This window comes from Gossypium hirsutum, chromosome D02 (assembly GCF_007990345.1).
Source record: "Gossypium hirsutum isolate 1008001.06 chromosome D02, Gossypium_hirsutum_v2.1, whole genome shotgun sequence".
NCBI classification, from domain to species: domain Eukaryota; kingdom Viridiplantae; phylum Streptophyta; class Magnoliopsida; order Malvales; family Malvaceae; genus Gossypium; species Gossypium hirsutum.
The window spans coordinates 47,547,117-47,569,339 of record NC_053438.1 but is presented as its reverse complement, the minus strand read 5'-3'; the positions used below and the strand labels follow the sequence as shown (position 1 = coordinate 47,569,339).

Here is a 22,223-nt window from a genome sequence, read left to right as displayed (position 1 = left end):
AAAATACTTTAATATGTTCCTACTAACTTCACAACAATCCCAAAAATTTAATTCCCTAAAAATTGAATTTTCTCATTGGATATGCGGATAAAGTTCTTGGCAACATCTTGTACGAAAAATTGAAAATTGTATATCTTTCAATAAGTGGAAGAAGTAAAAGATCAATTAAAAAAGATTTTAAGAGATATTATTGATCCAAATAATAAGTGAATTAGTGAAACAAGAATATACTTAAAATGTCGTGTGATTAACAAGTGAAATGAATATGAATAATACATTCATAAGCCCCTAATAAGGGAAGTTATGTAATCACTCGTGTAAAATGAACATAATACAATCAATGAGTAAAAGAATTGGCATAAAACTCTATTATTGTAAAAAAAAAAGAAAGAATGTCAACTTAGTAATATAGTGAATGATACAATGTATTATCATCGATTCAAAAATTTCTCCAATCTCATATTTTTAAATAGAATATAAATATATTATAGATAGATTATAAATATATTTTCAGTCTTGATGTCTATATATATATATATTTGGATAATTTAATGTCTAACTTAGTATTTATAGGGACGTGATTATTTGAGTTGCAATGTTTACACTTTGTGAACCAAATAGAGTTAGTTTGATATGCTGCCTTCCCTAATCAGCTACAAATTCTACTCTGCAAATACATTATCTATATTTTCTGTTTGATATGATCTTAGTATCTAATAGATTACACGGCACAATATCTGCAACTGCTCACCAATTGTTATTTCATTTTATTAAATATTAAAAGTTGTTTGATTTAGAAGAAACCCAAGAAACTTATGATCCAATTTAGGCAACTCAGCCAACGTGAATTGAATCTAGATTATTATCTAATCTATTAATTTAAAATTTTAATTATTTTAATTAAATTACAACTCTAATTTTTAATTATGTTCTAAATATGTGATTTCTGTTAGTTCAAATCTCCGGTGAGGAAAATCTCGAACACACGAACGAAACTCGAACAGAAAAAAATAGGACAAGGCTTCTAGACGTGTATCAAGCCACTATCTTTAAGGTTATATTCACCCCCACCTATCTTCGGTGTGCAAATGAGTTCCAAGAAAATTAACCTCGAGGATACAATGAAGCCAATGACTATTTGTGTTTTGCACTGACAAGAATAGTCCACTACGCACTGAGCAATGTATAACAAAAACTCAATTTCTACAAAGGATTTCTGCAGTAATACTTTATAGAATAATCTAATAAAATTAGAAAATGAAGGAAAGAAAGAATATTAGAATTTGTTGGTGTGTTTTCCAAAGGAAATCTCATTCCTATTTATAGGAATTTTCATGTCTCTTCATAGAGACATCTTTCATCAATAGGTGTCTTTCTGAATAATAATGTATTTAAAATAAACACATAATTATTCATTTAATATTATAACTGTTCAAATAATATTATTTAAATATTTATATTTTTTTTTCAAAAAAATCAAATAATATAATCTTTTGATTAATTACACTCATTCATTTATAGTTATTGGAACACTATAAATGTTCCAACAATCTTCCCCATTTTCAAAATATTTTAGATTTTGATATTCTTGGAAATCAATTTGCATAAATGAAGGTATCTTACGATTGAACCTTCACTTAGTGAATATATGTTAAAGTTAATCAAAATTGCATGGTAGACTAAGCTTTGAACCAACTATTCCATTTGATTAACCGAACACATCTCACATAATGATTTCAACATCGGTCAGTGCATAGTATCTAGGGACACTATTCTAGTCATGTGTCTGTGTCCTCTTTTCATGAGTGTTGTCAGAGCCAAGCCCTTGAGCTCTTAAAAATGGCCACACTTCCACTCACATAGGTAGATCCCATCAAGAGTGTTCTCGTAATTATAACACTCTGACATATTTATGTTATGGGTCCATTAAGAGTACATTACTCATCCTTCCCTTATCATTACGGGTACCTAGCACTTTAATCTTAGGATGGATTTATTTATAGTGCTAACGGTCACATACTAATGATGTACTTTGTCTTATTAAACTCAAGACTTGACGTTATACCAAGCGTTGTGTCAAGTTTCCATCATGGGTGACTCTAATTAACAGTCTTGAGTCTCATCCCTTTTGAGGTCCTTTTTACTACATCTCTAGCAAGACTTTTTGTCAAAGGATCTACCAAATTTTCACTTGACCTCACATAATTAATAGTGATCACTCCATCAGAGATTAATTGTTGGACATAACTATGTCTTAATCCAATGTGTCTAGACTTTCCATTATATACTTGGCTATAAGCCTTTGCTAGAGTAGCCTCACTATCACAACGGATAGAAATAGGTGAAATTGGCTTAGGCCATAAAAGTACATCATAAAGCAAATTTTTTAACCATTCTGCTTCTTTAGATGTAGCGGCGAATGCAATAAATTCTGCTGCCATGGTGGAATCAGTAATACATGTTTGTTTCTTGGAACCCCAAGAAATAGCTCTTCCATTAAGAATGAAGATCCATCCACTAATAGATGCATGATCTTCCAAACTTGTAATCCAACTAGCATACGAATACCCTTCTAAAACTGGAGGATATCCATTATAACACAATTCATAGTTAATAGTTTTCTTTAAGTACCTAAGTACTCTATTCAAAGCTTGCCAATGCAAACTAGTTGGAATACTTGTGTACCTACTCATTTTCCAATAGCAAGTGTAATATCTAGTCTTGTACAAGTCATTATGTACATAAGACAACCAATTAGACTTGCATATTTCAATTGATCAATTTTCCTACCAGCATTAGATACTAATTTTATTTGAGGATCCATGGGTGTAGATACTGGTATACAATTGAAAAGATCAAACTTTTTAAGCACATTTTCAATGTAATGTGATTATGATAAAGCTATAGTGTTTTCATCTCGGGTTATTTTAATCTTAAGAATAACATCTGCTACACCCATATCCTTCATAGCAAAGTTATTTAACAAGAATTTCTTTGTGTTTCTATTTGTTCCAAATTCGTGCCAAAAATGAGCATGTCATCTATATATAAGAAAATTATGACACCTTTTCCATTTTCAAATTTGATATATATGCACTTATCGGATTCATTTATTTTATAGCCGTTAGCTAAAACAACCTTGTCAAACTTTTGGTGCCATTTTTTTGGTGCTTGTTTAAGCCCATATAAAGATTTAACAAACTTACATACCTTATGCTCTTGTCCTGGAACAACAAATCCTTTCGGTTGCTCCATATACACTTCCTCTTCTAATTCACCATTTAAAAATGCAATTTTAACATCCATTTGGTGAACAACCAAATTATATAAAGAGGTAAGTGATATTAATAGTCTAATTGTAGCAATTCTTGCTACTGGAGCATAGGTATCAAAGTAATCAATACATTGTTTTTGTGTAAAACCTTTGGCTACCAACCTTGCTTTAAATTTATCAATGGTTCCATCGACCTTCATTTTGTTTTTGAAGATCCATTTACAACCTATTGGTTTGGAACCTGGTCGAAGATCAACTAAGATCCAAGTTTGATTTTCCATTATTGAATCCATTTCATCATTTATTGCTTCTTTCTAAAAAGCAGAGTCTTGAGATTTCATTGCCTCTTCAAATGTAATAGGATCAAACTTCATATTATAACAATAATGTAACTTATTGCATATACTTTCACCTTTTCCTTCTACAAGAAACATAATGAAAGCTGGTCTAAAATCTTTGACCTTTTTAGTCCTCTTACTTCTTCTTAATTCTTGACGAGATTCATCATTATTATCAATTTGTTCCAATGGAATCTCATTCTCATTTGAAGAATGAATCAATTGTTGTGGTTGTACTTGTCTTGATATAGAATTAAATCTATTTTCATCAAAAATAGCATCTCTTGATTCAATAACAGTATTAATTGAAATTGAATCATTTGGTTCAATTAGCATGAACATATATGCCTTGCTATTATGTGCATAATCTATAAATATGCATTCAATTCCTCTTTCACCTAATTGTTTACGTTTAGGTGTTGGAACTTTGACAATAGCTCTACAACCCCAAACCTTCAAATAGTTAAGGTTTGGTTTCCTTTTCTTCCATTGTTCATAGGGGGTTATTTTAGTTTCATTATTAGGAACTATATTCAATATATGACAAGCTGTTAGAACAGCTTCTCCCTAAAAACCTTGTCCAAGACCTGAATATGATAACATTGATGAATTTATCATTTCAGTCATGACTTTATTTTTTCTTTCAGCTACATCATTTTATTGTGGTGTGTAAGGGGCTGAAACTTGATGGACAATTCCAGTGGATTCAAAATAACTTGGATTATAGTATTCTCCACCTCTATCCAATCTTAAGCACTTGATAAATGATTCACACTGAAGTTCAACTTCAGATGTATAAACTTTAAATTTATCAAGTGCTTCATCTTTTGAATGCAATAAATATACATAACAATATCTAGAACAATCATTAATAAAAGTAACAAAATATTTTTTTCCACCTAATGTAGGAGTATTATGCATGTCACATAAATCACTATGTATCAAATCAAGCAATTTTGTTTTCCTTTTAACCTTAGGGAATGGGTTTTTTGTAATTTTAGTCAACATACATGTATTGTATTTTTTAATATTATTATTAAAAATAGGAATTAAATCTAACTTATACATGTCATTCAATTTTCTATAATTCAAATGACCTAATCTATAATGCCACAAATAAAAAGATTCAACCATATAAGTAGAAATAGTATTTTTATTCTTATTAATAATATTGAGTTTGAACATACTCTCATACATATACCCTTTCCCTACAAAAATTCCTCCCCTAGACAAAATAAGCTTATCTACCTCAAAAACAAGTTTGAAACCAAACTTATTCAACAGACTTCCGGACACTAAATTCGTCCTAACTTCTGGTACATAATATACATCATTTAAGGTTAAAACCTTTCCAGAAGTGAATTGTAGTTCAACAAACCCTTTGCCTTTGATTGCTGCGGTGGAAGAATTTCTCATGTACAAGACATTGTCATTTTCACATTGTGTGAACTTTTTGAACATGCTTTTGTCTTTGCACACATGTCTAGTTGCTTCGGTATCAATCCACCATGTATTATCATTTTGTGCCATATTAATTTCAGATATGATTGCAACGAACTTTTCGTTATTATCAGCCTTAGAAGATGATTTCTTCTTTAAAAATCAACATTCATTCTTGAAATGTCCTGACTTTCCACAATGATAGCATGAGCCCTTTTATTTCTTTTTGAACTTAGGTGCTTTATCAGTCTGTTTGAACTTTCTCTTGAGTGGTTTAGTAGTCTGCACTTTCTCCGTAACATGCATTTTTACATTTTCAAAATTTAGGTTCTGATCTTGTTTTCGATATTCTTGTTCAATATGAAGATGAGTTGCCAAAGTCTCAAGAGATATTTTCTCTTTTTTATGTTTTAGACTTCTTTTAAAGTCTTTCCAAGATGGAGAAAGTTTGTATACAACAATCATTTCATCCATTTTCATATCATATTGCTTGAATTGATTCAACATCTTTTCAATATCACGGAATTGTTCCATAACAGAACGACCATCAACCATTTGATAATTATTGAAACGACTGATAAGAAATTTCTTACTTATAACATCTTCGGTCATGTATCTTGTCTCCAATTTGTCGCATAATTCTTTAGCGGTGACCTCGTTTTGGTAGGTGTCAAACAAACCATTAGATAAACCATTCAATATGTGGCCCATGCACATGTAATCAGCATTGTCCCATTTTTGTCTTTCTCGGGTTGCAGCAATAGATTCATTTTCATTCTCTTCAGGTCTTGGAGTATCCAAAACATAAGCAATCTTCAAAGTTGATAATAAGAAGTGCATCTTTTTCTGCCATCGTCGAAAATTGCCACCATCAAACCAATCAAGTTTGACAAAGTTGGAAGCTAACTCCCTTAGTGTTCCACTTTCATGTGTTGTGGTAGTCATTATGAATATTATAACCTTAAAATTGTTAGTTCAAATCTCCGATGAGGAAAATCTCGAACACACGAACGAAACTTGAACAGAAAAAAATAGGACAAGGCTCCTAGGCGTGTATCAAGCCACTATCTATAAGGTTATATTCGCCCCCACCTATCTTCAGTGTGCAAATGAGTTCCAAGAAAATTAACCTCGAGGATACAATGAAGCCAATGACTATTTGCGTTTTGCACCGACGAGAATAGTCCATTACGCATTGAGCAATGCATAACAAAAACTCAATTTCTACAAAGGATTTCTGCAGTAATACTTTATAGAATAATCTAATAATATTAGAAAATGAAGGAAAGAAAGAGTATTAGAATTTGTTGGTGTGTTTTCCAAATAAAATCTCATTCCTATTTATAGGAATTTTCATGTCTCTTCATAGAGACATCTTTCATCAATAGGTGTCTTTCTGAATAATAATGTCTTTAAAATAAACACATAATTATTCATTTAATATTATAACTATTCAAATAATATTATTTAAATGTTTATAATTTTTTTAAAAAAAATCAAATAATATACTCTTTTGATTAATTACACCCATTCATTTATAGTTATTGGAACACTATAAATATTTGAAAATATTCCAACAATTTCCACACGCATACACTTGTGATAAAATTTCTAGTATTAATAATATTGTTAATTGAGCCGATGTCACAAATTAACTCGACACCCCAACTTAGGATTGATACCATAATGATAAACAATTGTATTCATTTAGTATTCTTCATATCATGTATTTATGTGTTTAAATTTCATTTTACTTAAAATTTAATCTAATTTTTTTATTTTAATATCGTACATATTTCACATGTTATTATTTATTAGAACCATACATTTCATTATTTATTTGTATGTTATTTTTAAGCACACATCTGTATTCTAAATATGTAGTTTTCACGTGCATATATGTATGATAAAATTTATAGTATCTATACTATTATTTAAGCCCTTGACTGAGTTGATGTTGTGAGTCAATCGAGCACTAAATTGGTTAAGAAAATTATAGAAATATCCTTTCGTGATTAAATCAAGTTATATTATTGGAGGGTATTTTAGAAATTTTATTAAAAAAAAGCCAATAAAAAATTTACATATGGTGGGACTTGAACCCGTGTTTTTTAAATCAATAAAATATTAATAATATCACTAAACCAAAGTTTTATTTTAGTATAATATTTATATTTTAATTGTATTATGCATACTTTATTACCTCTATGAATTGTATCTATACTACAATTTAAGCTCTTGCCTGAGTTGATCTCATGAGTCAATTAGGCACCAACTCAGTTAGGGAAATTATGGAAATACATTTTTTGTAATTAAAACAAGTTATATTATTCAAGAGTACGGTTAACATTTTTATTTAAAAAGTAATAAAAATATGCATATGATGATATTCGAACTCATGTTAATTATATTAGTAAAACCTTTAATCTACCACCTAGCTAAAGCTTTATTTTAATATTGTTATACATTTTAATGTTATTAAGTACACTTTATTAGCTCCATCAATTGTATATATCTATATTATTATTTAGGGTTCGTTTATTTACATGTAGAAGGTTTTACAGAAAATGTTTTCTACATTTTCCTATATTTGTTTCAAAGAAAACAACTTAGTCAACGGAGAATGACTTACAAAACATAAAATAAGCTCTTTTTTTTTCCTGTAAAATGACTTGCTATTTTGAAAAACGTAAGTCATTTTCTAGAAAAAAAATCTCATCTATAGCTAATTTTATTTTTATATGAAAATTAACTTAAATCAAACATAATATTATTATATTGATAATAAGTTTTATTTTTAAAAATATTTAAAATTATTAATATAAAATATTACATTTTTCAATATTATTAAACATACATATTTAATTATTTATATTTAATCATATAATAAATTATTAACATAATTTATTATTTTAATAAATTATTTAATATTTTAATTTTATTTTAATAATAATTTTTAAAAATTATAATTTTAAATAATATTATTCATATATTATTGAAAAGATTCAATATTAATATTTTAATAATACATATTTATTACAATTATAAATATATTAATAATAAATGTTTTGTATTATAAATGTTAAAATATGTCATAAGTTTATGTATTCTTCACAAATTTGCAATTTAGTCTCTATGCTTTTATTTTCAAGAATTTAGTCCATTTACTTTTCAGATTTGAAAATCAAGTCCAATGGTTGACATTGTTATTTTTTTTTTCAATTTTGTTGATGTCACGAGTCAACTGAAAACCAACTCGGTTAGGAAAATTATGAAAATGTCTTTCTGTAATTAAAATAAGTTATATTATTTGAGGGTATTTTAGTTTTTTTATTTAAAAAACCAATAAAAATATGGATATATTGATATTCAATCACACATAAATTACATTAGTAAAACCTTCAATCTACCACTTAGCTAAAATTTTATTTTGATTTTCTATAACATTTTAATTTTATTTTGCATACTTTATTACCTCCATTAATTGTAAGTATTAATAATATCATACATATTTCATGTGTTATTATTGTCAATTAGTTTCAAACCATACGTTTCATTATCTATTATATGTTTATTTTTAAACACACATTTATGTTCCAAATTTGTGGTTTCCACATACATATACGTGTGATAGGATGACAACACCAGGATAACAATTGTAGTACATTTAGTATTCTTAATATGATGTATTTACATGTTTAAATTTTATTTTACTCACAATTTAATATATTTTTTTCATTTTAATATCATATGTATTTAATGTGTCATTATTAATTAATATCAAACCATACATTTCACTATTTATTATATGTCATATTTAAACACCCCTATGTGTCCTCAATATGTGGTTTTCATACACATGCGCTTGTGATAGAATTTCTAGTATGACTAATGTTGTTGATTAAGATAGTGTCACAAATTAACTTTATGTCAACTTAAGATTGATGACAACGCTATGATAAATAATTGCATTCATTTAGTAATCTTAATCTGATTTATTCATGCATTTAAATTTTATTTTACTTACACTTTAATCTAATTTATTTTTATTTTAATAGAATACATATTTAATGTGTTATTATTATTAATTAATTTCAAATCATACATTTCATTATTTATTGTATGTTATTTTTAAACACAAAACTGTATTCTAAATACATGGTTTCACACACACGCGTGTGTGATAGAGTTTCTAGTTTAATTTAAACTCCTAATTATGTAAAATCTAAAGGATGAGTACTTAGTACATTAGTAGTGTAATTTTCTTATTCCACAAACAACCTTAAAAAATTGACATGTGTCTTTTTAAAAAAATATATATATTTAAATATTTTGACACTTGTCAATTCCTTAACTCTGCTTGTGGAGTCTAAAACCTCCGATGACTGTCTCTCAAATATTTTTCCAGATCTAAATTATTATCCAACCTATTAATTAAATTCCTAATTATCACATCTAAATTAAAAATCTAATTATCCTAGTTTAATTTAAACTCCTAAATATCTTAATTTAAATCTAAAATATTATCTAATATATTAATTTAAATTATTAATTATATTAAATAAATTAGAACTCTAATTATCCTAATTTAATTTAAAACCCCAATTATCTTAATTAAAATTTATCTAACCTATTAATTAAATTTGTAATTATCTTATCTAAATTAAAACTCTAATGATCCTAATTTATTTTAAACTCCTAATTATCTTAATCTACCCAAAATCTAATCTAAACTATTTAAAATCACATTATTATTTTTTTGACATTTTAAAAAAAATAATATAAGTTTTGGAATATTTTATTCCTATAAATAGAATAATTAATTTAAAATGTCGATGACAATTAAATTACTTAATTTCATTTACATATTTAGTACTATAAATGTTATATTTATATTAAATTTTATTTATATATGCAATTAATTCGTACAAAACTGATTATTTTAGTATCATTAAATCCACCAAAAAAAATTAAATTCTATAAAATTTGACCTTCCTTTTAACATCAAAAGAAGAAAACCACAATATTGGATGAAATGAAAATGTCGAACACTTGCATTTCACATCATCGGAATTTGATGATGTCATTACCAATATAATAAATTATGACAGAATCACACAACACTGTACAAATTAAGCAATTTGTTTGAAGATAAGTAGCAAATTAAGAAAAATCTCGACGCTCACTTGCTGATTACAAACTTCATAATGCATAAAAACTACCATCTTCAATTACATTCTTCTTATTTTGAATTAAATCCGAAAAAAGAAATTAATTAACCACAGGATAACAAGAAAAGGAACCCAGTCTAAGGAGGATGTTCATGCACATGTATGAGAAATGGCACTGACGATTAATTCCTTGTAACTCAAACCTCAGCTGCTGTCTGCTTCAAACAATCAACATTGCACAATCCAACAGATCGTACCATATCTCCCAGCCTGCCATTACAAGAAGTTAAACACGCATCAAAATAATGCAAAGAAGGGTTCATATATGCATGTACATGTATTTATGTATATTGTATATCTAACCGGTCAAAACTGTTTCTTGCTCTCTCTGAATGATCAGTGCTGTTCCTAGCTTTGAAACTGCGATCAATGCTCTTTCTTGATTTCTCTCTTTTGTCAATGCTGGCTCTTGCTTTGTCTCTACTGTCTGTGCTTAGCCTGGATTTTTCTCTATGCCCAAAACTTGGCCTACCCTTTTCTCTATAGTCAATGCTTGGCCTGGATTTCTCCTTGCTTTGCTCGGTAACATTGTTCGAAGCTTGCTCTGTCTGATCCTTAGGTTTCAGGTCCGGTGCATCGCGGGGACGTTGAAGCTTCTCAATGGCCGATATGAACTTCCTAAGGTGCCTTAAGTACTCAGGGTAGAGTTCCAAATCACAATGGTTTCCCCCTTTGAGCCACAAAGGTTCATACTTCTCTTTGCATAGTTCCCAAAGTTGCTTCCCATGAGAGAAGTTCACCACTTCATCTTCAGTTCCCTGCAAAACAGTGTTAACTAATAACCACCCAAGTACCCTTATAACAACTGATCAAATTGAAAACTCGGTACCGTATTTCATTTTAACAATGAACGATTCGGATGGAGAAAAAGGACTCACATGAATTACCAAAACAGGGCAGTCAACTAGAGGAATTTTATCAATGTTCTGCAATAATAATAATTAAACAACAAAAGAGAACCATTGTCACATCTTGAAACAGTAAAAGTTTTGAGTATAGTCCAAGTTTGTGAATAGAGATTGAAGGAAGCAAAAAGCAGACCTTATAAATGTCAAACCATAATGTACGCTTGACTGGATACATGACACGAAGGCCAGACAAGATTGGACTGTGGAGAATTACAGCCCTCAAGTGAGGCAACCGAATGGCTAGTTCTAAAGCAGGTCCACTCCCAACTGATTGCCCATACAATATTGTGTCTTCCTGTTTTATTCCATACATCTCTTCCAAGCATTTGTTAGCTGCCTCTATGTCTGCGTATGTGTCTTGCTCACTTGGCTAAACATGTGGCATATATATATACACACACACTCATCAGAATAGTATCTCTGAAGTCTCCGTTAATATAGAAGCTAAAAAACACCAAGGTTAACATGGAATTTTGCTACTGTACTAGGAGAAGATTGTCACATGATAATAAAGACTATAAATTGACAATAAAAAAGGATTTCACTTCATGTTCCTATTTCATATCTCCACTCTCTCTCTCTCTCTCTTTTGACTTTCCACAATCTCATCAGACTAAGCACACGTGTTCATTCATATATCTTGGTTTGATCCTCAGTTTTTCAGAAAAATCCTACATTGAAATGAATGGATATAAGAATAGATTATACCTTTCCACTGGATTGTCCATATCCTGAGTAATCATATCTGCATCAACACAAAAAAAGAAAAATTCTAAATTTGCAATTTCTGTATGTTCTCAAGGTCTTTTTTTTTCAGGGTTAATCTAAAGGAAAAATGATTGAACATTTGATATACAATTGAAACTGACCCCATAAGATTAACATTAAGGTGGACACTGAGCTCAGTGAAAATATGATACATCTGACCAATATCAGCAGCGTTTCCATGAGAATATAGCACTGTGAGTGAAGCAGATGGGTTCTTCACATACATAGCCACAATCTCATTCCCTCTCTTGGTACTCAGCTTCAATACATCCACGTTATCTCTCTGGTAATTAACATCTGAGAACCTCATTTTCCCACTTGCTTCATCCACAGTTATGTTGTAGGAAGGCGGGTTCGGCGGGAAAAATGCAAACTTGGCTGCCATGGATGATGTTGCAGTCCCCATTTTTGATCCACAAACATAAAAAAAAAAAAAACACACACACACACTTTGATGGTGATTAAATGTTCTTGGTGTCACTAGTTTATTAAAATTTGCATAGTATAAGACTCTTGGAGACTTAAGACTATGCTTTAGATTTTAGATTGGTTTTGTTTAAAAGACCAGAGAGTGAAAGAGATAAAAGACAGAAGTGAAGATTAAGGAATTAAAGATTCTGGGATTTGGTTGTGGAGAAAATTTTGGCACGAAAGGGAGATTGTGGGAGGAAGCAAACATGGAAAGCATTAAGTCAAGAGTGAAGAATTTCTTGTCGGTTATTAATCAAGAGTGATTTCCGGCCTCAAAAAATGGGTTCTAATTACAAAAAGTTAATATTGCAATCTTTATTTTGTTGTCTTTTTATTAATTAGTAGTAAATTTTTAGATAAATTGGGTCAAAAATTATTTTTGAATTTCGAATTCCAATTATATAACACCTTGCTATGCTATGATACAGTGGGCCAAGCTGGTTTAGTGATAATTCAGTGGCAGACGTATTACATGTTCTATCTTCCCTGTTTTCTTGTCCTTATGGAACAGTGCTTAAGAAATAATAGGCTCAATTATAATTAAAAAGAAAAAACAAACAAACTGAACTCAATTCAAGTTTCATTTATTTTTATTGCAATCACTTGAACTCTCTATTTTCAGTCATTAAGATCAATGACAATGTCAGAATGGACAAATTGGTTAAAAAGCATGCTTGCTTAGAGTAGCCTTTTTTCCATTTCTTTTTACCAAAGCCTATATATAAGGGCTAAGGCTATAAAGTGTCCAAATTAGGCCTTTCATTCTTTAACCTAAATAGATTCCATTCAGGAGGTTGCACTGATCCACTGATGGTTCGGCAGAAAAAAAGCATTTCGAAATTTGTGGGAAAAAAAAGGGGGATTTTAGAATTGTTATGAACAGAAAAAGTAGATGAATGATGAAGTGGTGGGGCTAATGACCAAAGATATGTAAAAAAAGAAATTTGTATGAGGTGGGTCTAGTTTTGGAGAAAGGAGAGGGAACATTCATGATTTCATATAACTACATTTGATGATCTTTGTTTGACTTTGAAGCATCCCACTACCATATTTTTAGATTATTTGGGTTGCTCAGTGAGAACAAGAATGACTTGGATTCAAAACCCTTTGTTTAGTTTACTTGTATCCATGGTTAAGCTTGCTTTTTACAAACAGGATCTTCCTATTAACTGTACAAAACACTCGATATGCTTCTACTCTACCTTGGATCATGAAATGATGAAAACAACAATAATTTGGCTTCTCTCTCCTAGTTCCACTCGATTGCAAGATTTTGGTTGTCTTTTAGCTCACAAAGTTTAGATGTCTTCTCAATGGGTCCTCTATGGTGCAAGTCAGGGCTTCATGCAAACATGCAATGGAAAAGCTTTTAATCCAGATTATCATTAGTAATTCAGTATCATGACAGTGTTTTGGTTTGGGCCAAAAGAAACCATGATTTCTTATAATAACTTCATTAATCTCTGTCTAAATGAGCCTCATCCTTGTTAAGCAAACCAATGGTTTACAAATTGCAATTAAAGATTCCAGATTGATGTCCTCCATCTGCATGAAACCAAATGGTCCACTCGACACAAAAGAATCAATTACAGGCAGCAGCAAAAATCTAGTGATATTTTTGGTTGAAATCAAAGCATTTACTTTACGGAATTACTATATGTATCTGCCATTCCCCTCCAATCTGGATATGATAGCAAGTAGTAATAACTAACTTAGTGGCTAAAAGAAGAAACAGGCCATTATACTTCTCATTCTTTCATACTCACCAAGTCATAACACATTGACATGCCTCCACTTTGATAGAGCTGTGTGTTTCTTTACTCTTTAGTCTCTGGCATCCAGCCTCCAATCTCCGCCGCCTATTTGCCAATGCTCAATTGTCAAGACAGTTCACATATTCATCTTCTTCCACCCAAACCATCTTCCTAATATGTCTCTTCACTGAGCATATCAACCAACTACCATTTCCACTGTTGCCAGCCCAAACCCAACCCCCCAAATCCTGGTCTTCCCATACCCTGTCCCAAGGCAACATGCTGGCTTTTCTTGACCTCAATCAACCCTCTTCCTAAAGCAATAAGTCAGAAGAAATGGAGCTTTATTCAAGTTACATGTATGCATATTGCCTGCGTGTGTACATATGCATATATATAATTAGCAATCCTAGATTAAAATATTTTGTATCATACTTTTTCATCTTTTTAACATAACTTCCCTTAACTGGGGGTGGTTATCATGAAACCAAAAAAAAGTCTTCTGAGCTAAACGGAAATGGGTTAGGCCCTATAGATAAGTAGCCTTAAAATATTGTCAACAATCACAAAACACTATTCTACATTGGAGGAGATATTCAACTTTCCAACCCCAATGAGACATTACCTTCACTTCGTTCAAACATTAAATAAACAAGCAATCTTTTACATGAGAGACAAGTATAACTCATCCTGTATTATATGGCAACTCTTAACACATTAATGTGGATCAAAGTAGGCATTCAGACATGCAGAAGTAACCTTCTTATTGTCATGATTCTACATCCTCCATTTTCAATTATAACATGAACTAATGAATCAGAGAGAACAGCCTCTTTTAGGCTACAAAATAATTTCAAGCTTTTATCAGAACCACTTGTTTTATTTTAGAATGACAAGGCCTAGATTTTTCTCCTCCTTTCTTTTCATTTTATGTGTGTCTTATTGGCTCTTAAGATGTTATCTATTTATTTTGAAGCTATTGTTACGAATAAACTACAGTTCCTACGTAGTAGAAAGCGTGCAGAAAAGCACTTACCTATCACGCAGTTGGCAGCTCCAAAAGCTGATTACACTTGGGCAAATGAATTTTGCTGATGTAAGCTTGATATCAAGCCAATTTCTTTTCATTCCTCATTTGATCCTATAAGTAAGCAGACATCTTCAAACATCTAGCAAAATAGATTCACTAAATGAAGATAGTTCAATAGACTTAACATAGTTTCAATTAAGAAATTTATTATTATTATTTTTTTTTTTTTTTTTTGGGCGGGGGGGTGGGGGGACATAGGAAGCATTCAACCATCCCCAATCTTTATGATACATATGACAATTAATAAGGTATCCCTCAGCCTATCCTTTCAAACACCACACCATTCATGAATAAAGGATGCAGAATAGTTTTAAATTTCCAAGCAATTAGTAGAATTTGATATTTAATGGGCAGCAATTATTTTCATTCGAAGCACGATTCCTCAAAACTTTAAGCATAATTTAAGTAGCCTTCTATCAGCCTAACCGTTGTCATTTTCACAGCATAGATTGTTCCTTTATTAATATTAAGAGGGGAGAAAAGGATAATTTGTTTCATAAGGACCATTTAACTTGAATCTGCAGTAAAAAACCATAAGAAACTTATATTTATGATCTAATGTTATGTACCTTGAAGTGACAAACCTCAGTTCACCAATTAGGCAGTTCCTTCTCAATGAAAATCATTATTTCTCATTATCTCCGAGGAAGTAAGCCAGCTTTGATTGTCAATGCAAGCATTTGATAACCAGATATGATATCACCACATTGCTGGTAAGCATTGAGCAAAGCTTCACAAATTTCTTGATCTGGAGAAATGCCATGAAATAACATGATAGAGAAAAACTGTTGAGCCTCAGTTATCAAACACCTTTTGCACAGTCTATTGATAAGTGCAGTATAATCTTTTATTGAAATTTCAAAGCCCATCTCCATCATTAGGTGGAAAAACGTGAATGCACAGTGCACATCACCCTTCATACAATGTGCTTTGATTATTTGAGTGTAACCAACTCTGGTCAATTTGATATTTTGTTCATGAAGAGAAATCAGCAACTTATTAGCATCCTTAAGGTTACCATATACACAGAGACCATTTATAAGAATGCTATATGTAACTGGTGTAGGCTCAAGATTATTTAGCCACATTTCATTAAGTAACTTAAAAGCAGTTTTAATGTTCCGAGCTTTGCAGAAGCATTGTATGATGGTATTGTATGTTACTTGATCTGGGTTTAGACCCTTAATACGCATATCCTCAAGCAATTGGACAGCTTCTTGTAACTTCTGCTGTTTGCATAGCCCTTTGATAATTACAGTGTAAGTAACATGAGTTGGCCTGATACAGTTTGCATGCATTTCTTGAAGCAACTCCATCATGCAGCGCAGATTTCCATTTTTGCAATATGCATTCATAAGAGTGGTGTATGTCACAGCAGTTGGTTCCAAGCCAAGCAACCTTATAGTCTCCATCAATCTTCTTGCCTCAGTAAAGTTTCTTCTTTTGCAGAACCCATAAATGAGAGAATTAAAAGTTACTGTAGTAGGAGTAATCCCTTTTTCAGTTATTAGCCTATATAACTCTACAGCCTCCTCAAGATTGCCATGCTTCACATACCCATCAATCATAATATTATAGAGAACAATATCATGGGCAGAGTCATTCATTACCAGAGAATCAAAATACATTCTTGCCTCCAATACCATCCCATTCTTACATAAACTCAATAGAATGGCCCCAGCTGAATGTGAATTTGGGGGAATGCTCTTTGAGCACATTTCTTTGTACAGTAGAAGAGCGCTTTGCACTTCTCCTTGCTTGCAGAGCCCATGAATAAGGATGGAATATGTTATATGATCTGGTTCCACACCATGATTTTCCATTTCATAAAACAACACCAGGGCCTCATGAACCTGTCCGATCTTACACAAACTGCTGAGCAATACGCTGTATGAGAGGGCACTCAACTGAAATCCACGTGAAAGCATCTCTTCCTGCAACTTTAATCCTTCCTCGACATTCCCATTCTGACAGTGGCCACATATGAGCATCATATATGTTACAACATCTGGATTCAACCCTTTATCTAGCATTCTTTGAATGACCATCCAAGCCCCACCCATCTGACCAAGTAGATCGAATCCTTTCATGAGAATGTTATATGTCACTATATCAGGCTCTACACCATGCTTCTCCATGTCACTTGTGAACTCTAATGCTTCCTCCATGGAACCAGCTATACAAAGTCCATGAATAAGAATATTATAACTATACACATCAGGAAGTAGTCCATACTTAAGCATCATGCAAAAAAATGATTTTGCAACATCAGTGAAGCCTAATTTGCAATATCTTGACATAATTGTATTTAATGAAACAACAGAAGGACCGAGCCCCTTTGCTTCAGTCTCTCGCAGGAATGAAACTGCATCTTGTAGCTTGGATTGGCTACAAAGGCCATCTATGACTATAGAATTAGTTTGCTTGCTCTGAGTAGCTCCAGCAACTTTGATTTCATTATAAACGTCCCACATGATATAAGCATGCCTCAAATTGTATAAAAGACTATTATAGGTCAGAATTGAAGCACGCAATTTGAGGTCCTTCATCTTCGCAAGAACATAGAGAGCATCGTGAACCATCTCAAATCTTGAATAAACAAAAGCCAACATATCCCATACTAAACTTTTCTGGTCCCAGTCTCTAAAGCCATTCAAAAGGAGCTCACAAAGTGAAGGAGCAGAGCCAGAGCCTATCAGAAATCACACAAAATCTATAAACAAAAAGAAATAAGCATTTCAAATTTTTGAACACTCCCTGATGCAACTAAAAAATAAATAAACAAATAAAACAAGAACTTTGTAACTAAAAAACATTTGGCAAATCATCTGGTTAAAACAATATTGCACCCTGATGCAAAGCAAGCTTAGTTTGACACAAGTCCAACAATTGCAACCACCAACAACATATATCACTAAGAAAATGTCATGAAAAATACAAGAAATTTACTATGTATAGAAGCCAAAAAAACCCAATTTAAAGTTAAAATCCAACAAAAAATGCACCAAAGAGAAAAATGAACAATTAAACAAATACCCTAAACAAGTACCTTCCTCTTTTAACATTTGTTCGACAACAAACCGCAACTCTTTGTGCCGCCTCTGTCCCGCCAAAACATGGGCCACAACGAACCGAGAAAACCTCGAATGCCGAAACCAATACTCATTCCTCATTAAATCAAAGAAAACTACTGCAAAATCAGGGCTTTCAACTCTCAGAGAATTTATAATTTTATCAACCTGTAACTGATCCAAACTCAAAACAACGTTCCTAAAGTAATCCCCAGCTAAAAACCTCCTAAAGCCCATTTTTTTCAACCCAGAAAGGATCTCGGAAACAGGGTCTTTAGGAGAGTGGGAAAGAGAGGGCTCTTCTTCTACCAGCCTGGCAACGGAGACTGAAGGTTTGAAGAATGTTAGGGAAGAAAGAAGGGAGCAAAAATGAGGTTTTGCTAGGAAACTGAAGGGTTTCCATTTATTCAGCATTGAAAACCAGAGTCTTAAAGTTTTCTTTCTTTTTTTTTTTTTTTGGGGGGGGGGGGAGGGGGAGAGAAATTGACAAATTGTTTTGAATTAGGGATTTAGGGCTTAAGAGAGCCGTTAATTTCCCGGTAATTTCAGTGACTCAGAGATGAAGGGATGGCTGAGTCGCCGACGAGGAATATGACTCATCATCTATCCTAGGGAAATTATAAACGGCGTGACTCTTGTACACTTCGTTAGGATAAATTAAAAAATTCTAATAATTTTTTTGTAAATTAAAACATATTTATAAAATTTTAAAAATAAAAGTATAAAACTTTATAATTTAAAAATATAAAAAGTAAAAGTAAAATATTTAGTAAATATATTGAATCGTTGGAAAATTAGATGAAAAAGTTTTTAAAAAAATCTACCAGTGATTTTTAACCTAAATTAAAGATTTCAAATAAAAAAATTTAACTTTCCAAATCAAATCTTAATTTTAATCTAAACTAAAAAAATTAAAATTACATTTACACCTTTAACCCCATTAATAATTATGCTTCCAAGCTCTCCACGTTGAATATATTGTTAATCCATTTATTTTTAGTGTTGAATCTCGTATGTCTACTTAATGGCTTGTTTGTGCCATGGTAACTCTTGAGCAGGTCAAGCCTGTAAAGAATATAGATTTTAAAAATAATAATTTTTTGGCTGTAGGAAGTTTTTTTATTATCATCTAGTGGAATCAAACACTAAAATACTACTTGTGGGATCTCATTTGCTATTATTATTCTATTTTATAATATCATATCTAAATTAAATGTTTTATTTTTTTAATAGTAATAAAAAATATTATTAAATTTTTTAAAAATAATTTTTCATAATACTTTTCAAAACCACTTTTAAACCTTAATAATAAATTGGTCTTTACTTTAAAACTCAATTTTAAAAAAATAAAAAAAAATCTCTAAGTTATAACCATTGATTTCATTTTTCTTTTCTTTTTGTCGTCCTGTTCGTGTCATCTATTCTAAAACAAGTTTTCTATAAAACCTTCAATTTTAGCGATAAAAACTTCTTGAAACTCCTTTGTAGCAACATATTCCTTTCATCAGATTTTGATAATTGTTAATCTCTGTTTCTTTATAATCAAATAATCATTTTAGTATTTAATTCAATTAATTCAAGAAATCACTCTTTACTTTATTGTTTGAACTTAGGTTTTAGAAAAATTGTTATATAACAATATGCTCCGTTGAAGGCAAATGTCCAATTATTGATATGGTGTTGCTTTCCCCTCTTTTAACTCGATGCTAATGGAACTTCGGTAATACAAATAATTTGTCACAATGTTCATTTCTTATATTTTATTTTCTTTAAGCTAATTGCAATCGACCATTTCCTCCAAACTATTCGTGCGTACAGATAAAATAAATTTATGAGAAATTAATCGAAGGTTTCAGGGTATTTGTAACTATGCTACTTTCTTTAATATTCTATTCACCGCAACTTCTATTTTGGTATGCAAAAGAGTCACAAGTGTTGAGGAAAATTGTGCTGAGAGTTGCTGAATGGCACTCGGTAGTGTCAACAACAGACTGCCATTGAAGTGGTTAAATACTTGTCTTATCTGGTTTGACAATTTAATGAAGAAAATCATTGGACCTAGTTATGTGCTATTTAATTGAAGATCTTTTTGTCTGTCTATGGAAACCAATCCTTGTCTATTGGAGATTGGATTGGATTCAAGTGAATCAAATTAACCTTTGGAATGTGAAAAATCGATAAATATTATGCTACTATTTTGGAAGTAAGAACTTCAATTGGTTGTTCTTTGATTAGTGTGATTATATTAGATATTTTCAAGGAGTTACTTTGTATTCACTTAGATTTTATGTTAGCAAGCCAACTGGGATATGTGGAGAGACTTGTATACGTTATGTATGAGAGCTTATTGAGTGCATTCAAATCACTTCATTAAGTAATTTTTTGTGAGAGAGTGCAAATTATATTGTAAACATTATTGAGAATGTTTACTGCCTAAGTTCTTAAGGGGAGGATTTGGAGGTAGTGTTCTAGTCTTTAGGTGCAAAGGTGAGATATTTATACATAGGGAATGATAGAGTCTGAATCATTTGTTATAGTTTGGTTAAAGAAAGTGGAATTACTCACTGAGCTAAGCTTTGCAGAAGTAGGGAAACTAAACTGCATAAACAAACCTCTATGTTATTTCCATTTTGTTACATAGGTTTTCTTAATGCCAAACTGTAGTGGCCACTGCAATTTGACACTTCCATTATAGTTTTGCATTTTAGCAAACGAGCAACTAGAGGTAGCAACAATTGGTATCAAAGAAGACACTTAACGCATTTAATGGTGAATCTTGATGTTGCTTTTTTGCTAATAATGGAAGGTTCATCTTTTACTCGTCCCCCTATGCTTGAGAATGACAATTATCCCTACAGGAAGGCAAGAATGAAAACCTACATTAAGTCTGTCGATGAAAAGGCATGGAGATCTGTAGTCACTGTTTGACAAGCTCTTACTATTGATACAAATGTTGGAAAGGTTCCCAAGTTGTGTGACTTGTCCAATCAAACATTTGCTTTTGTTGAAGAGTATTTGAATTCTAAATTGGTGAGAAAGGTCTTAAGGTCACTGCTAGGAAAATTCTCTATTAAAGTGACTGCCATTTAAAAGACTAGAGATCTGAGAGCTTAAAGATTGATGAGTTGATAAGATCTCTAAAAATGTTCAAGTTGAACCTGGACGAATCCAAGAAGGTTAATGTAATGACCCAATAGTCACGGGTATCGAAAAGTGTATTTTTGGGACTCTGTTTTCGTAAAACAAATTCGTAAATATTTATTTAAAATATTTATGAAGTTAGTTGTGAAGTTAATTAGGTTTTGGTTAGGTGAAATTGCTTGAATTAAGAGTAATTAGGTAAAAGGACTAAATTGTATAAAGGGTAAAAGTTGAATTATAGATTAAAAAATTAAGGGACCAAAGGAGCAATTATGCAAATGGTCATAATTGAGGCAACATAAGTGTATATATATTATGAATTTTTAAAGTTAAAATATATATATTATAATATTAAAATTTAAATATATATTATATTATAATAATTAAATAAAGAAAAAGAATAGAAAAAAAAGAGCATAGAAATGAAGCAGAAGAGAAAAAGGAAAGAAAATGAGAAAGAAGGAGAATTAGGGTTGCAAGGGTTCAAAGCTCAAATTGGTTAGTTAATTTAGTCTCATTTCTTATAATTTTTATGTTTTTAGAATCTTGGTATTAAAAACTACTCGACCTATGTCAAAATTTTAGAAATTATTGAGTTTTAAATGTTGTCTGTGTCGAATAATTAGAGTATTAGTTTAAAGTGGAAATTGAATGAAATTATAGGATAAATGTAAAGAAATAAAGTTAGTCTCGGTTTAGGGACTAAATTGGAATTTAGGCAAATATTGAATAAAAAT

General features: G+C 31.1%; 2 protein-coding genes across 7 annotated transcripts; both read right to left on the bottom strand.

Moving 5' to 3' along the window:
- Positions 1-10,085: 10,085 nt before the first annotated feature.
- On the bottom strand, positions 10,086-12,996 carry LOC107936456 (alpha/beta hydrolase domain-containing protein 17B). Its single transcript, XM_016869185.2, has 6 exons — positions 12,061-12,996; positions 11,900-11,936; positions 11,325-11,561; positions 11,162-11,209; positions 10,587-11,041; positions 10,086-10,493 (listed from the first exon to the last, which is right to left on the bottom strand). The coding sequence occupies exons 1-6, from the start codon at positions 12,363-12,365 to the stop codon at positions 10,421-10,423; spliced, it is 1,155 nt and encodes a 384-aa protein (XP_016724674.2). The 5' UTR covers positions 12,366-12,996; the 3' UTR covers positions 10,086-10,420.
- An 872-nt stretch (positions 12,997-13,868) lies between these two features.
- LOC107936434 (putative pentatricopeptide repeat-containing protein At1g13630) lies at positions 13,869-18,986 on the bottom strand. 6 transcript variants are annotated; one of them, XM_016869164.2, is made up of 4 exons: positions 18,324-18,986; positions 15,844-17,966; positions 15,221-15,325; positions 13,869-14,556 (listed from the first exon to the last, which is right to left on the bottom strand). In XM_016869164.2, the coding sequence occupies exons 1-2, from the start codon at positions 18,757-18,759 to the stop codon at positions 15,910-15,912; spliced, it is 2,493 nt and encodes an 830-aa protein (XP_016724653.2). In that variant the 5' UTR covers positions 18,760-18,986; the 3' UTR covers positions 13,869-14,556; positions 15,221-15,325; positions 15,844-15,909. The 6 variants fall into 6 exon arrangements, with proteins under 6 accessions (XP_016724653.2, XP_016724659.2, XP_040944544.1 ...); XM_016869170.2 differs by having other exon boundaries at positions 15,221-15,353; positions 18,324-18,957; XM_041088610.1 differs by having other exon boundaries at positions 13,869-14,498; positions 15,221-15,353; positions 18,324-18,957.
- Positions 18,987-22,223: the final 3,237 nt, after the last annotated feature.